This window comes from Colletotrichum spaethianum (assembly GCF_022836535.1).
Source record: "Colletotrichum spaethianum MAFF 239500 DNA, contig62, whole genome shotgun sequence".
NCBI classification, from domain to species: Eukaryota; Fungi; Ascomycota; class Sordariomycetes; order Glomerellales; family Glomerellaceae; genus Colletotrichum; species Colletotrichum spaethianum.
In genome coordinates, this window is record NW_026054832.1 from 131,895 (window position 1) to 145,956 (window position 14,062).

Consider the following 14,062-nt stretch of genomic DNA (forward strand, 5'->3'; position numbering starts at 1 on the left):
CGTTCGGCCGTCCTTCGAACTACACTTCATGCGCATCCTTGATCTTTTACCCGATGAGATTCATCATCTAGAGCTCGTTCGCGAGGTTACCAGCACCGGCATGCCACGCATGCGTGAGATGGGCTTGCGCACCCGTGCATACCAAACATACTTCGCCGCCTGGGAAGCACTGCACCTCGATAGCGAGGATGACACCTCCATTCATAACGACATCCCACAGTACCTGTGGCAACACCACCCCAGCGGCCTCGGCGGATTGGGGCTTGCGCAGACGATTCGCTCGTATGAAGAATTTCGCACCTTCATGGTGGAGATGGCGGAGCTACTGTTTCCCTGGACGATGCCTTATTTTGGGGACCACATGAGCCTGCACGCACACATTAAGAATGGCGGACGAGGCATCGTGCTGACGGCCGGGTCCGGGCAAGCACCTTATCTATTGACAACTATCTACTCATTCCGGAAACTAGGCTGCACCCTTCCCATCGAGATCATGTACCTCGGCGACGATGATCTAGGTCAGGATTACATTGCCGAGTTGGAGAAGCTGGACGGCGTTGTGGCGCGGGATATGGCAGCTATGGTGCGCGACAAAGGGTGGAAGCTGAGAGGCTGGGCAGCCAAACCATTTGCAATTCTGCTATCGAGCTTTCGGGAAGCTATATTCATCGACGCCGACTCCTTGTTCTTTCGGGATCCGGAGCTGCTGTTTGAAGACGAGGACTACAAGCAAAAGGGTGCACTATTTTTCCGAGACAGACTATTCTTTCCGGAGAAGAAGGCGGTTTTCCTGCAATCCATTCTCCAGAAGCCGATTCCCAAGGCGGCAACCGATTCAAGGTTGTGGACGGGCGAGTCAGGACACCAGCAGGAGAGTGGGGTGATTGTAGTGGACAAGAGTAGACATTTCATTCCCATGCTGTTGGTGACTAGGATGAACGGCCCAGACAGGGACGGAGACAAGGATGAAGGCAAAATTGGTATCTATGAGCTGGTCTATGGTGAGGTTCCGAAACTACACCTTCTCCTAGGGACTTTCTCTAACTCCACTTTAGGCGACAAAGAGACCTTCTGGCTCAGTTGGTTGCTCGCAGGCGACGAAGACTATGCATTCCATCGGGGCGACGCTGCTATTATGGGCGTAGCCCGTGGGCCTGGAGACCCTCTCCCTGACGAGGTTATGAGTGAGTGCGATAAGTCCGACACCGAACTCAGCGACGAAGAATATGCCGCCGAGTGCGAAATGGCCGACCACGATGGCAAGCTGCAGGCCATGATCTGCGCCTCTCAGCTGTTGCATCTCGACGTCGAAGGAAAGCCCCTTTGGCTCAATGGCTGGTTGCTCCAAAACAAGTTCAAGGGCCGTGGCAGCGGCTTTGCCAAATTTGAGAGCTACCTCGTCGAGCCACACGACGCATCGTTGCGCTATCCGCGCAGCTGGAAGTTGTTCCAGGGGAACAGATTTTGTATGATGGGAGATGCGGACAAGAAGTTTGACTTCACTCTGGAGGAGATGACGGTGCTAGACATGTTTGTAGAAAGGGCAAAGGAGGTTGATAAGAGGTGGAGGTCCTAATCAAGTTAACAGAAAGTAACTAAAGAGCAATGAAACTGGTTAGGGTTCATTATAATACATTAGTACAAGTAGCAGTTATTCCTGTAGCAATAAGTATCAACTATGGTTCTCGGAGTTGACTCTGAAGTTTCCCCTGAACAATAAGGTGGATTATGTCTAATGTGGTAAGTGTGATGTTTGATTTGGTATGTGCTCCCTTCCTGAGTCACTAAGATTCTTGGAATCTTTCGGCTGCATTATCTTAATCCAACTCAACCAGAGCAAGTATAACAATGCGCTCGGATATTTAAGAGCTAATGGGTTTTGAGGGCGATCTAGAAATGCACGTCATCTAAGCTCAGGAACGCCCATCAGCGTACTCGTTTGCATAGATCCTAGGCATCGTTGGACATACGGAAACACTTAAATCATCAAGTGCACTGGGTACTGAGTACTGGGGTGGGAGGCGTCGACTTCTGACACTCCTAATGATTTATATGTGACGGATCCAAGATGTGAAGACATCTATATTGATGTTCACCTTATCGACATGAGCCGTGTTACGGACTCCGATCGCTCTACAGCATATGTAATAAGAATCTCAACGCTAATACCGCCCATCCAAGGTAGCTTTGCAACGTAAAAGGCACTGCCAGTGACGTATGACTTATTCCCGTATCCAACAGCCTGCAAAACCCCTCATTGTCTTCGTTGGTTCTTTCCATTTAGCATCCACAACATCCATGAGGTACTGAGAGCAGTGCTCAGTATGTCCGGGACTCGTGATAATGGAATCAATCGCGGCCCGCTCGTCGTAAAAAGCGTAGAATTGACGCCTCCACATGATAGCACAGTGGTTGATGTGGTCGCGAATGGAGGTCCAGTAAAAGTCCCTTTCCGACATTTCATCGACAGTCAGTCGTTGAGTCATGTTCATATCGGCGAAGGCGCCCCAGCTGCCATCCTCTTGGTATTCATCGACGGACTCTTTATCGAAGCATAGGGCTGGTACCCAGTGATTCAAAAGAATGTCATATTTGCAGCCATTGGCTCGCGCCTCTTGCGTTGTACTCCCACAGGATATCTTTTTCCTGCCGCTCGTCACATTGTGTCGTTCTCCGGCTACATGGGTCTCCGGCAGTCCCGATGACGCCGCGACTTGTGTTGAAGTCGTCGTTGTTGATGAAGGGTAAACCAAAAAGAATATCACAAGCCACAGCAGCGAAGTGCCGACGAGGACAAACACGTGAGAAAGGAAGGTATTGCGGCGACTGGCATGGCGCTTAGGAGAGGTCGGCTCTTCGGCTGTCGGGTCGTCCGAGTATTTCAGGAAGGGCTGATATTCGGGGGTTGAAGACATACTGGGTGCAGTGTTGCATGCAGATGTTGCAATGGTCAGATGGTGCAACGAAGACCAGAGTCCTAATTATTTACTGGAAAAACTCTCAAGTTTTATTCGGCAGGCTGAACCATCCGTGCACTTGCTGGTCTTGACGCTCTTCTCCATGATGGTTGTGCGCACGCTCGTCTGTTACAGGTTTTGTTTTAGATCATGGCTCTCTGCAGCACAGCTTCACCACCCGAATGTCTCTCACCCACCCTATCGTGTTTCATCCAAACATCTCTTCCTCTGGTCTGGCCTGATGTTTCGTTCAGGGGCAAAAGCCTATTGGGTACCTTAATTCTGGCTTCGGTATGCTATTTGCGATTGGATACTCATCAGTGCCCCGTCGAGATCAGAGCGATAATGAAAACCGCTTATCCCCAGTGTCGAAGGTGGTTTGTTTGTTCACCTTGTGGCCACCGCTGACGCTCGGGGATTGCGGTGGTATCTTCCAAATCTGAAGAAAGCAGGAGTCGAGCAATCCGGGCCTGAATTTCCCTTGTCACAGTTGGATCTGCAGTCTCCACACGTGTCCAAAATAACCTATCAGTCTTTTTTGGTTATTAATTATTACCATTGATCTAAGACAGCCTACTTGAGCCGCCAAAACACATTTCACCTAACCCTAAAGATACTTAACACAGATTGCGTCGCTGTTGATATCCATCACCTCCCTAATAGTAATATTCTCAGCGGTGCCCGCCATCCACATGATGTGGTCCAGAGTCGTAACATTCCCACCGTCCCCAAAGTATGGCGCAAATGCCGATTCAGGCAGAATCTTTGGCTGAGCATTTACCAGCAGAGTAGCAACAGCAACATTCCTGCCGCCCATATCTGTGAGACGAGAAGTGTTTTTACTCTGCCACTCCCACCAAAGACGGTCTAGGTTTGTGTGGTGCATGAAGAACAAGGGATCAGCAGGCGAAAGGGAAACGTCATCCATCTACAATTGATTGAATTTGTCAGGTTCATGTCAGTCTGCTTGTTGTTTGGGTGAAATAAACTTACGGTACCTCCGATGGCGTAATGCCCAGCTGTATGGGGCGATCCGCCAAGACAGTTGTTGAAGTCGTTGTATCCTTCGAGAGCATTGCAGGCGTTGACAATATCTTGAGAAACAAGTTCAAACTGGGCCTGTTTGAAGTCGAATGTGATACATTTCTCTTCACCCCTTTCGAGCTGGATATTCACGTTGTAACGTAGATTTGTGAAGGGGCCATCGGCAATGCATCCATTGTTATCCAGAAGACCCGTTCCGAAAGAGGTTGTTGGATCACTTCCCCAGATGCTAGCAGCTGTGAGAGGTGCAGTAGCCTGGTCCTCCTGCTCATTCCAGTAACTGAGATACAGTGAGATTTTTACTCCCGAAATATTGCCCATCGTATGTTGACAAGAGGGAGCTTTGCTTACGGGATGGGTCCATCGTAGCCACATTCTTTTCGTAGAAGGTTTTCATGAACAGTCATGAACCAACGATGCCACGGGAGAAAAGAACCCTAACGAAAGGAGTAAGATCTCACTTACAATATCTTCGTGTCGTGAAAAGGGTTCTTACAGTGGTATGGATAAATTGAACTTGGGCTATGTGAGCCACCTGAAGCTCATCCCAACGGGTTTTGGCACCGGCATAGTGAGTCTTCGACGGTGCTTGCGCTGGGTCCATCAGACAGAGGGTTGAGTTGATGTAATCGGCCTTTTCAGAGCTGCTCAACGCATTCCTATTGACAGGTCAGTCAGCTACCGGGATGTGGAACAGAGTGTTTAATTTGAGCTTCACCATGGCTTTCTCTGCGTCGGGTTAGTGCAGGCAGCTGAGACGGCCTGGATCACTCCCACAGAGACCGCTGCAGCGGTAATAAACTTGTTCAAGACATAAACCATTGTGAGAATGCCAGTGTTTCTGAGGCAGCAAACCGGGTGGCGGATGGTCCTTGGCAAAGAGCAAATTGAGAGAAACTGTGTCTGTAGAAAATAGATCGAACACAAGACACATGAGCGTCTCGTCTCATTTATAAGACTATAAGAAAACCCAAGCTGTTGTTGATTAGTTATAATGGTCTTCCCCAGCTCCCCTTTTCTTACTTTGACAATGATAGCATGGCTCCTTGTCGGTGCGATATCATCAAAACGTGAAAACGACTCCACAAACTAGAATTAAAAATGCCTCTGCACCTGTATACGTCTCTCTCCCTTGGTCGCTGCAGCTGCCACCGAAGTTCTCGTCTTGGAAGAGTCTGCGGCTTGTGACTCCGGAGCAATATCTAGTTATGGAGCCCTGGCCTCGGTCCAATGTTTCTGTCGAGAAGTTCTCCCTTCTGATAATGGAGCTAACAGCATATACCAAGTCCAATATTGCAACGTCGAAGTCATAGAGCGCTCTGGGTCTATCTACCCTTGGTCATTGAATCCACAGCCTTGCTCAGAGGGGTTTCTAGGCCGATGATGTCTTCGATTATGCAGATAAGCTCAGCGGCAATCCCGTCTCTGCATACAAGCTATACTGAGGGTGGGTCGGCATGGGTCAGTGTTCGATTACAAATTATGTACTCCCATGTTTTTCCAAGGAACACAGCGGAGTTGTGTGACCCATCGGCCCGTCACATCCATCGCCAAGAGGTTTTTGCCGAAAAACCGATCCTCATAGTGGAAACAAGTTGGACGAGTGAAAATTCTTCTATTTCCAGTGTCATAATCCCTATTCTTCGCGTTCCTGGATCCGTACACTCTTGAGTATTTCCCATTCTTACGGGATTTGTTAGTCCGGCAATTTAAGTTGGCCGGCCGGGCATTGTCCGAACTGCTCTCCCCTCGCGGAGGTAGATAGGCCCCGGAGTCACACCTGACTCACACCGGCCCCGTCCAACAGCTTCCCCGGACCCGCTAGTATGCTTTATTGCATTCGAGATTCATCTCGATTGACTTACTGCTAAATTCTGCTTAACGCCATGACAATGAACGGTTTCTATTGATAGTCACAGTGCGGCTAAGGCTGTCATACACAAGGTAACTGTTTTTTTGACCAGCTGTGGAACATCTTGTTGCAATTGGACAGGAATTTCTCATGAAGATAATAGTGGTATCTTTGTTTTGGTTGTTGTTGTATGGAGATGTTTAGCCTTAACGGCCATCCGCAAGGCAAAGTAGGTAGGAGGTGCCACCCATGATGTGGCTGGATGGACAGTCCACCTTGACTAGTATGGCCAAGGCTGGCCCCCGTATATCAATTATCACAATCCAGGGCACGCAGCTAGACGTAGGAGAACGAAGTGGGTAATTGTTTGAATCCGGAAAGGGGTGGCCGTAGGCTTGTGGCCTCTAGAAATAGTCCTCCGGTGAGCTATCACGTGGCTTGGCACCCGATAAGGCTGGGGCCATCAGCACAAAATCGCGAACCTCTTGGGAAATCTATCTTCTATTGCCTCACAATCGTCCTTATTCTAACAACAACTTGTCTGATTGGCTACAAAAAGTACCATACTGCACGGCCAGCGACTGATACTGCGTAGTTGCTAAACTAATCATAGAATATTTGATATAGTTTCGTGCTATACAATCACTAGCACGATCGGTGTCAAGCAAGCGACTTCGATCTCGTCAATGGTAGAAGCCATTTAGTCACATAAACATTAAGCAACTCAAGTCAGGGCACTAAATTCATTTTTCTTTCTTTTTTCCCCCTCATAAATGGGTTGACTGTCACGTAAAGCTGCAAACTCTTCAAGCACGCGATCATCATTTGCATTCATCGAGACGGAGAATCATAGTTAGTCCACCCTGGCCAAGCTATTTGCTCGCATCGACCTGACTATGGCTCACTGCTGGCGGGATTCAAAGACGGCAGCCCTACAAAATTCGGCCTTAGAGAAGGAAAGTACATTTCGGCGATGACCAACAATGAACGACAAGTCGGGATACTTTAGGACTCCTTTGCCTCTACACCTCGCTTTGGTATTATAAGCCCCCAGTCTATGGAAGAGTGACATGGCCTTCGCGTTCATCGGTCCCTGCCATGCTTTCCTAGTACAGCGTTCATGACATTCCAGGCATCTTCAACATTCTTGGGGATATCGACGTGGACAAGAAACCTTTTACCCATAGGTCCATAACCGTCTGGATCGTCTCTGAGGCGGGGTATTTCGCCCATAAGTAGATCCACAAACCTCTTCATGCTCCATAAACTTGGTGCATCAATGTTGCTGGCATGATTGTTGACGTAGGTGATTTGACTCAGAAAGTGCTCTTTCTTCGGGTTCTCTGGGAGATTCTCCACTCTCACTTTGGGAACGAATGTTGGCCAGCTTACCAGAAGAGGTAGGGCAACGCCTCCGGATTCGTATACTTTCTCAAAAGTTGCGACGGTTCGCCTGGACATTGTCGGGTCCTGAACAACAACTATTGATCGGGGCGATTCCACTCCACAAGCCTCTAGGACTTTGCGAGATTCCGAGGCATTACCACCGCAATTGGTGGAGCGATCCTCAACAACAACTAGCAACTTATTTGTGTCATCTTGGCGAATTGTTGCACCATCCGATCCTATATCTAGGGCTTGGACGCTGAACCAGCGCTCTGCAATCAGCTGCAGCACGCGGGATTCAGCTTTTCCCTGTACTTCATTGGCAATAGAGTTGTACAATGGATGTTTTGCGATTGCATCATATAAATAAGGCGTTGAATGCCCGATACCGCCGCATAAGACTAGCACAGTATTTCTGCCTTCTCTGACGTCATCACATTAGTTATAACTCTTGTTCATATGAGGACCACACCCACAGGTTGATTTTGTTGGTTGACACAGAATCTGTCCCAGAAATTGATGAAAATACTACATCAGCTAGGGACAGGACCGAAGATGCACAAAAGACGATAGCATCAGTTGGCTGGACCTTGGTGTTGGGGTTCGGAAAGGACCGGAATAACTGATTGAGCTCCTCGACACTATCGACCTGCTCGTAAGCTAGAAATGTTGACAGAACGTTCACTGCGTTTGCTGCTTCTTCCAGTGCCATTCTGAGTATCTGTGAGAGTGCTTTGCAGTATTGGTACGTCGAATTGAGTTCGACGCAATGGCAGTAGATGTGGATGTTCCGGGTAGTCGATGTGCAAGCGTAGCCGGCCTAAGAGATTGAGGCTGAGGTGGATCACGCTGCCCTGAGCCGAGAATTACACTAAGCTAAATTCGGTAACTCCGGCCCCAACCCTTGTCTTATTTTTAAATCCTGCCCAAAACCGGGCCGTCTTCCAGAATAAGAGTAGAATCAAGCATCTGCCGTGCTTCCAAATTGCCAAATGCCTGATCTATGTTCTGGTGGCTTGCTGGCATATGCTTACTAGCTGCGTCAGTCAGGATGAACTCCTCAGCGACCATTCGGAGTCCGCCCAGAAGACTTGCGTTGTTTTTCCTGCTTATTCCAGGTCATACTATTATCGAACGTAATTCTCAATGATGTCGCCTCGAGCGTAACAAAGCCCAACAAAGGCCAAGTCTGTTCTTCAACTCATCTCAATATTAAGCCCAATAACAGATGGATACATAAACTGATTTGTCAGAAATACTTAACGCAGAGAGTCCTAGCTTATTGCTGAGAGCCTGCTGTACGCAGTAGGGTTGTAAGGTTAAAAGTGGCTTGTATTGTCTGAGAGAATTCCAACGCAAGGCAGCTTAAAAAGTCAGAACTGCTGACAAAGCTGAGGAGGCCACATGGAAAGTAAAGTCGGAACATCCAGGCATAATCGACTTACTACACCACAAAGGGTATCGTAACACGCCTTCTCGTACTCACAAGTAGTGGCAAGAGAGGTTTGCTGGGTGATCAGAACTTTGGCGGTACAGTACGGGGCGTACACAAACACAATAACCTCGAAAGCAACGTAGGATGCCTAGCTCAGAGTCCAGGTAGGCTTGTCTAATTAGAATATAAGTCCCATTCAGAGGACTAGTAGGCTGCTAAGTGAGTTGACTGCTCCCAAAAGTCCTGTGTTATCACCATCAGGCTGTGAGTCGTCACGAAAGGCTCTGTGTAGTTTGGTTGAGAAATGCGTGGATTGTTAATTGATGAAGTTAAGCTCGCTTACCCACGCTCTTTCTAATGCATAGCCCTATTCAGGTCCTCTTATCCAACTACAAGGGTGAAAAGGTCAAAAGAAAATCAGCCATCAGAGTGTGGCCATGATCATCCCACCCCATTCCGATATAATATCAGATGAGACAGGTTGGGTTATACAATCGAGGCTTGACGCATCTACTCAGCATGCTGATGCCATTTAGCGGGCTCTCAGAAACCGGTGTTAGGCCTGGTAATGTTATTACCATTGTCCCTACATTCAGGGTGTGCTTTAGTGCAGTTATACGTATCGTCATATCCATAGGCGTATGTGCCATTGGATGGACCCCCGACGCCCAAGTCCTGCACCGTCTCGCATCAATCAACAGTGGTATTCTCTGATGTCCAATTCACCAACGGTATTGAAAGAGGCACCAAGTCTCCGCAGTGCCGGTAAGGATATGCCGGCGCATTCTGAGACATGTCGCAATGCCTCAACGTTGTCAAGCTTGGTGTAAGCGTAAATTTGGTGACGGCTTTCGTTAATGTTTTCTTCCGGATTCGGACATAGAAGAAAAATCAGCGAATATAAGAACTTGGTTAGGTCTTCCACAACAGAGCCAGTGACGTTTTAAGCTCGTTGAAACTAGCGTCCTTCCTTTTTGGCCAAAAACTAGAAAAGAGTTAAGTCAAATTCTTTGCTCCAGAGGGTCTAAAGATATAATATACGATTGGACCAGCAAGACAGCGTCAAAGGACCGTCTTGTTCTCTAAACAACCTGAAAGCCGGTGGGGTGTTGTGTCGATTTGCGAAACTTATGCTATTCATTGATAGAATCACATTGTCGTGACAGGCGATGATCTAGGTACATATGATTACTCGACCTTGTAAGTTGGGGCTGATCCGCTGACTAAAATGAAGTCGTATTCTCATGACAACATAATCAATTAACATTTCTCAAATTGGGGCTAGTGTAATACTATATCGGTGTTCAGATCGCACTCCGCGGCCATCGGAAGAGGGTCGGCGGATATATTACCTACTCAGCGTTTTCCCACCAGATTTTGAGAGGCTTGATAAGAAAAAATTTATCTAACGGCAATAACTTGACGTCTAGGAAACCCCCTACTTATGACTTGTTTTCAACAAATAGGGTATTCCGTTACTTTCCTTGACTATTCCATGGGCGACGTAGTTAGCAAGCATATCCTCCGAACGTTCCGCCCTCGTGGATAATGACAAGACGTCCGAGGTTCTGAGCGTCATGGATGTCCCCGCCTCAAAAGTCTGGGCAACAATCCTGCTTTCGTCTCCAAAGAACATTTGGTTTCCTGGCGTTACCCAGCCCGGTCTATGGACCGGTGTTGGCTCCGTCCGCACTTTGACAATTGACACGGTCCATGGGGGAGTGTAAGTAACAGATCAACAAACGCACGCCAGTCACAGTTTATTTCTGACGGTGTTCCTTACACAGAGGAAAGGTCTCATGAAGCCTTGAACTTGGCTGCCACCAATCAACCAAACAGGAAGAAGTAGAAAAACATGTTTTGCTGGTCAGGGCAACCAGAGTGCACGAAGCCAAACTTTAAACCCGGTTTAGCCAGGGTTCTGAGTAAGTTCACCACGGAGGTTTTAAGTAGCTCAAAAAAGGTCTAATTCGAATTGTGGTATCGAAGAATTATATGATAGTAAGCTATATATACATGACTTGACATGAGTGTGATTTGTGAACCCAGATAGTTAGGTTGCTTTTGGTGGTGATAACATTGGGAACACATTGTTTGCGGAGGGTGTGTGCTGGAATCGGGTTGGTTGAACCGTCGGCGGACTCAGAGTCATCGGCATATATAATATAGATGGGCACCAAAGATGGGTTTACTGCTGGTTGGGCATACCGACACTTTAGTCTCGGTGTCCGATCTTCTTGACTTTCTTGCCCCTCTTGCACGGACTCGCGTGAACAGGATCTGCGTTGGAACCCATGTTTAGCGACCCTCTTGTCCCACTTGGCATTGCTTGTTACAAGAGCCTGCAAATCAACTTCTCCAATTTTATAGGCCAACTATACACTAGGTCCAGGCTCAGGCCAGTGCCATTCTTACGTTCTAGTAACGGAAAGGAACTCATTATGAAAATATACTAATGAGTCTAGTTCGTACCTTGGCTGGTTTCCTTGAACTTCTTGATGCCTTCGTAGGCGTTCTCCAACAGGTTCATCTCGCCAGGATTGTTTTGGGTGTAGCGGGCGTTGTACTTCATGATGCTCTTGGTCTTCAGGTATGTTGCGATGTCGATGGGGATGGGGATTCCAACAACGTTCCACGCAATAGCCTCGGTGCAGGGAGGTGTGGTGAGAGAGCCAGAGTACCTTGGAGTCGGTTAGAAGAAGTATCACGGAAGAGCATCATTCTCTTTCGAGCTTACTGGTAGATAGTGTTCTTCGACAGGTGCTCGGAAAGACTGGTGAAGTCCAAAGGACCAGTTGCAGCGTGCGATCCGACTGCGGTGACCTGTTCAATGTTCGCAAAAACAGAGGCCAGAAGAGGGTTGGATGTCTCGGCGACCTCGATGGGGAATCCGACGACGGCGAGAGAGGAGCCTGTGTATTTGTTTAGTTTACTCGTTTGGCATTGCTATATTCTCGCAAATAACTCACCGTTGCCGACTTGAGCCTCCCAGACAAAGTGGACCTCCAGTGGGAAGTGTTCTCCGTTGATGCGATGCTCACTGGGAGTGTGGAAGTGGAATTGACGCAAGCTGTAAGTCTTGCCACCATTCTGCATGGTACCGTTGGCTCGAACCTCGAGGAACCCATTGAGATTCTCCAGCTGGGCGCCCTCGGGGTGCTGCTCCGGGCTGAAAGTAATGGTTGAACCCTGTACCTGTTTGGTGTTGGACTCCTGAACGTTGATGGGAGACTGGTTCTTGCCCAGGGCGCAGGCTTCGTTGCTGGCGCTGAGGGACAGCCAGTTCAAGGGACCGTTCAGGCCATCGAAGCCAAAAGTGCCGTCAGCCCTCTTGAAGAGCTGATCCTTCTTGAAAAGGCTGGTGCCATGATGGCAGAATGCCGCAGCGGCGGGAATGAGGGAGAGAATTGCCGCAGACTTCATTGTGGGAGCAAAGATTGGATCGTACGAGGAATCGTAGGAAGAAGGAAAAGAGTGACTGGTGCTTGATGGGTTGAGTGTGAGTGCCTCAATAAAACAGCATTACAAACGCGGCAGATCTGTAGGTAGATATACACCAGCACTGCGGAGTGGTAGATGGTCGTGAGGGGCGGGAAGCTATGACTTTGAGATGCGATATTAATTTCGTGGAGTCATGATAGGAGCTATCTTCGTTTAAAGCAACGTCTTGGCAGGTTTTCCTGGTCAAATTCGAAGAACACAAAGCCTGAATTGGGGACTCAACAGGCTTCCGCAGGTTTGCTTGGGGTATGGGAGAGCAGACCTCTTTGCGGCCACGCGCTTGGCAATGATCAATCGCGGACGCTGGTAGGGGGACCTTCAAGCAGGGATAAGAGTCAGGTGTAGGGATGGCTAACACATAACGAGAACGAAGGGACAGCACTTTGCATGTACAGGCAAGGCAAGGCCCGCCGGCGCTGACGAGAAGTCAAAAGATTGCCCGAAGCAGGTTGTCGCCAAAACAAAAATTTGGCGAGCGCTTGGCGGTAGGGCGTCATAATGCCTGTGGAGGTCGATTTCCTCCGCGTGAACACCACATTCCGCGCTGCAGAGCAGACGGAGGTCTTGGCGTCGACGAGAATCCACGGCCAAGACGAAGAGGAAAGAGGGAGACCCTCGCTCAGCGCTTTGGGAGACCAGCCAGTCGGCGCGACGCGGGCCTGTGTGTGGCTGACTCGCTGGGTGAGTAGCCACAATCTCGTCAATCCCAATCACTCTTGTCAAGAATAGCCGCTTCTCGCTGGGATGGCCTCATACTTTGTGTTGCTATATTCAAGTCGTCCGAACTCAAGGTCGCGGGCATGCGAATGCTGCACAGGGGCAGAGTTGGGGATGGGTGGTAGTAGCAAAGCAGAGACAGGAGGAGACGCCCGAGCACATGACATCCTGTGACAGGTAAAATTTGGACTGTCATGGTGCCGCGACGCAGACGCCAAGACCCAGGAACAGGGCTCTAGGTGTCATCCAGACTCCAGATGGCACTCTACCCAGTGCGGTGTGTGTCGAGAGGCTCAGCACAAGGTGAGGGCCAGCCGGGCAACGTAGACGCGGACAGACAGAGCGTTGCGTGGTTGATGCTGGTCAAGATAAAGTTTAGGGCCCAGCAGGGCTATGCATCAGACTGAAGATGGCTCGTTTGATTGGAGCTTGCGGAGCATCCTAGATGAACGAGTCCCTCGGTCATAGGGGCGCCAAGAAAAGTAGGTAGGTAGGGTCATCGGTGCCAGTGTGCATCTTTGGCACACAGCCACGTTGTCCTAAGCAGGGCTGCTCTACACTACCACACACCGCAGGAATCGGACCTATAATGCCTTCTCCGTTGATCCATGGCGCTGTACACTACTAGCCTAGGGGGCTGGCAGCCACAGGCAAACCCCGAAATAAGGTTACTTCTTTTCTCACGTGTGGTTGTGCTAATCAGCACAGAACCCATCATCTGCCCATGTCTCCTAATTTCCGCCCAGGCTTCCCTCGTCTTGTATGCTGCCAAGACTTTTGGACCTATTACACTGACAACAGATGATCCGACTTGGCGAAGATATAGCTGCGGCGTCTCCTCCATAACCCAAGAGTTTTCCAAGAGTTTTCAATAGACCCCAAGGCTCCCCAAGGCCTGGAGCTACGCCCAGCTTCCTCTTTCGGGCATGGTGGGACCGTTTTTCTGTGGCTTGGAGCGGGCGTACCGACACCTTGGGACAGGAATCGGCCGGCACATCTGAGCTTCGACATGGCTTGTTTCTCGGAGTCCAACCGCGAGCGCGTGGTCGGTTCAGTTGCTTGTCTCACTAAACAGTAAACGTTGCCCAGTGGCGCCGCGTTTGGCATTCTATCTTTGTCAGACGGTCTCTGCTGATGCTACGGCCCCAGACCACGCCGGGTGTAGGAAGG

The 14,062-nt window shown here is 49.2% G+C and overlaps 5 protein-coding genes across 5 annotated transcripts; 2 read left to right on the plus strand and 3 right to left on the minus strand.

Moving 5' to 3' along the window:
• Positions 1 to 28: 28 nt before the first annotated feature.
• ColSpa_12346 (putative alpha-1,3-mannosyltransferase MNN15) lies at positions 29 to 1,576 on the plus strand (the record flags this gene model as incomplete). The annotated part of the gene is made up of 1 exon (XM_049278558.1): positions 29 to 1,576. The coding sequence occupies one exon, from the start codon at positions 29 to 31 to the stop codon at positions 1,574 to 1,576; it is 1,548 nt and encodes a 515-aa protein (XP_049134515.1).
• A 646-nt stretch (positions 1,577 to 2,222) lies between these two features.
• ColSpa_12347 (uncharacterized protein) lies at positions 2,223 to 2,915 on the minus strand (the record flags this gene model as incomplete). The annotated part of the gene is made up of 1 exon (XM_049278559.1): positions 2,223 to 2,915. One exon carries the CDS (start codon positions 2,913 to 2,915, stop codon positions 2,223 to 2,225), a length of 693 nt encoding a protein of 230 aa, XP_049134516.1.
• Positions 2,916 to 3,564: 649 nt separating this feature from the next.
• ColSpa_12348 (tyrosinase-like protein orsC) lies at positions 3,565 to 4,322 on the minus strand (the record flags this gene model as incomplete). The annotated part of the gene is made up of 2 exons (XM_049278560.1): positions 3,565 to 3,885; positions 3,951 to 4,322. 2 exons carry the CDS (start codon positions 4,320 to 4,322, stop codon positions 3,565 to 3,567), a joined length of 693 nt encoding a protein of 230 aa, XP_049134517.1.
• Positions 4,323 to 11,135: 6,813 nt separating this feature from the next.
• ColSpa_12349 (carbonic anhydrase) lies at positions 11,136 to 12,097 on the minus strand (the record flags this gene model as incomplete). The annotated part of the gene is made up of 3 exons (XM_049278561.1): positions 11,136 to 11,355; positions 11,412 to 11,586; positions 11,644 to 12,097. The coding sequence occupies 3 exons, from the start codon at positions 12,095 to 12,097 to the stop codon at positions 11,136 to 11,138; spliced, it is 849 nt and encodes a 282-aa protein (XP_049134518.1).
• A 576-nt stretch (positions 12,098 to 12,673) lies between these two features.
• On the plus strand, positions 12,674 to 13,073 carry ColSpa_12350 (uncharacterized protein; the record flags this gene model as incomplete). Its single annotated transcript, XM_049278562.1, has 2 exons — positions 12,674 to 12,856; positions 12,993 to 13,073. 2 exons carry the CDS (start codon positions 12,674 to 12,676, stop codon positions 13,071 to 13,073), a joined length of 264 nt encoding a protein of 87 aa, XP_049134519.1.
• Between the last annotated feature and the right edge of the window lie 989 nt (positions 13,074 to 14,062).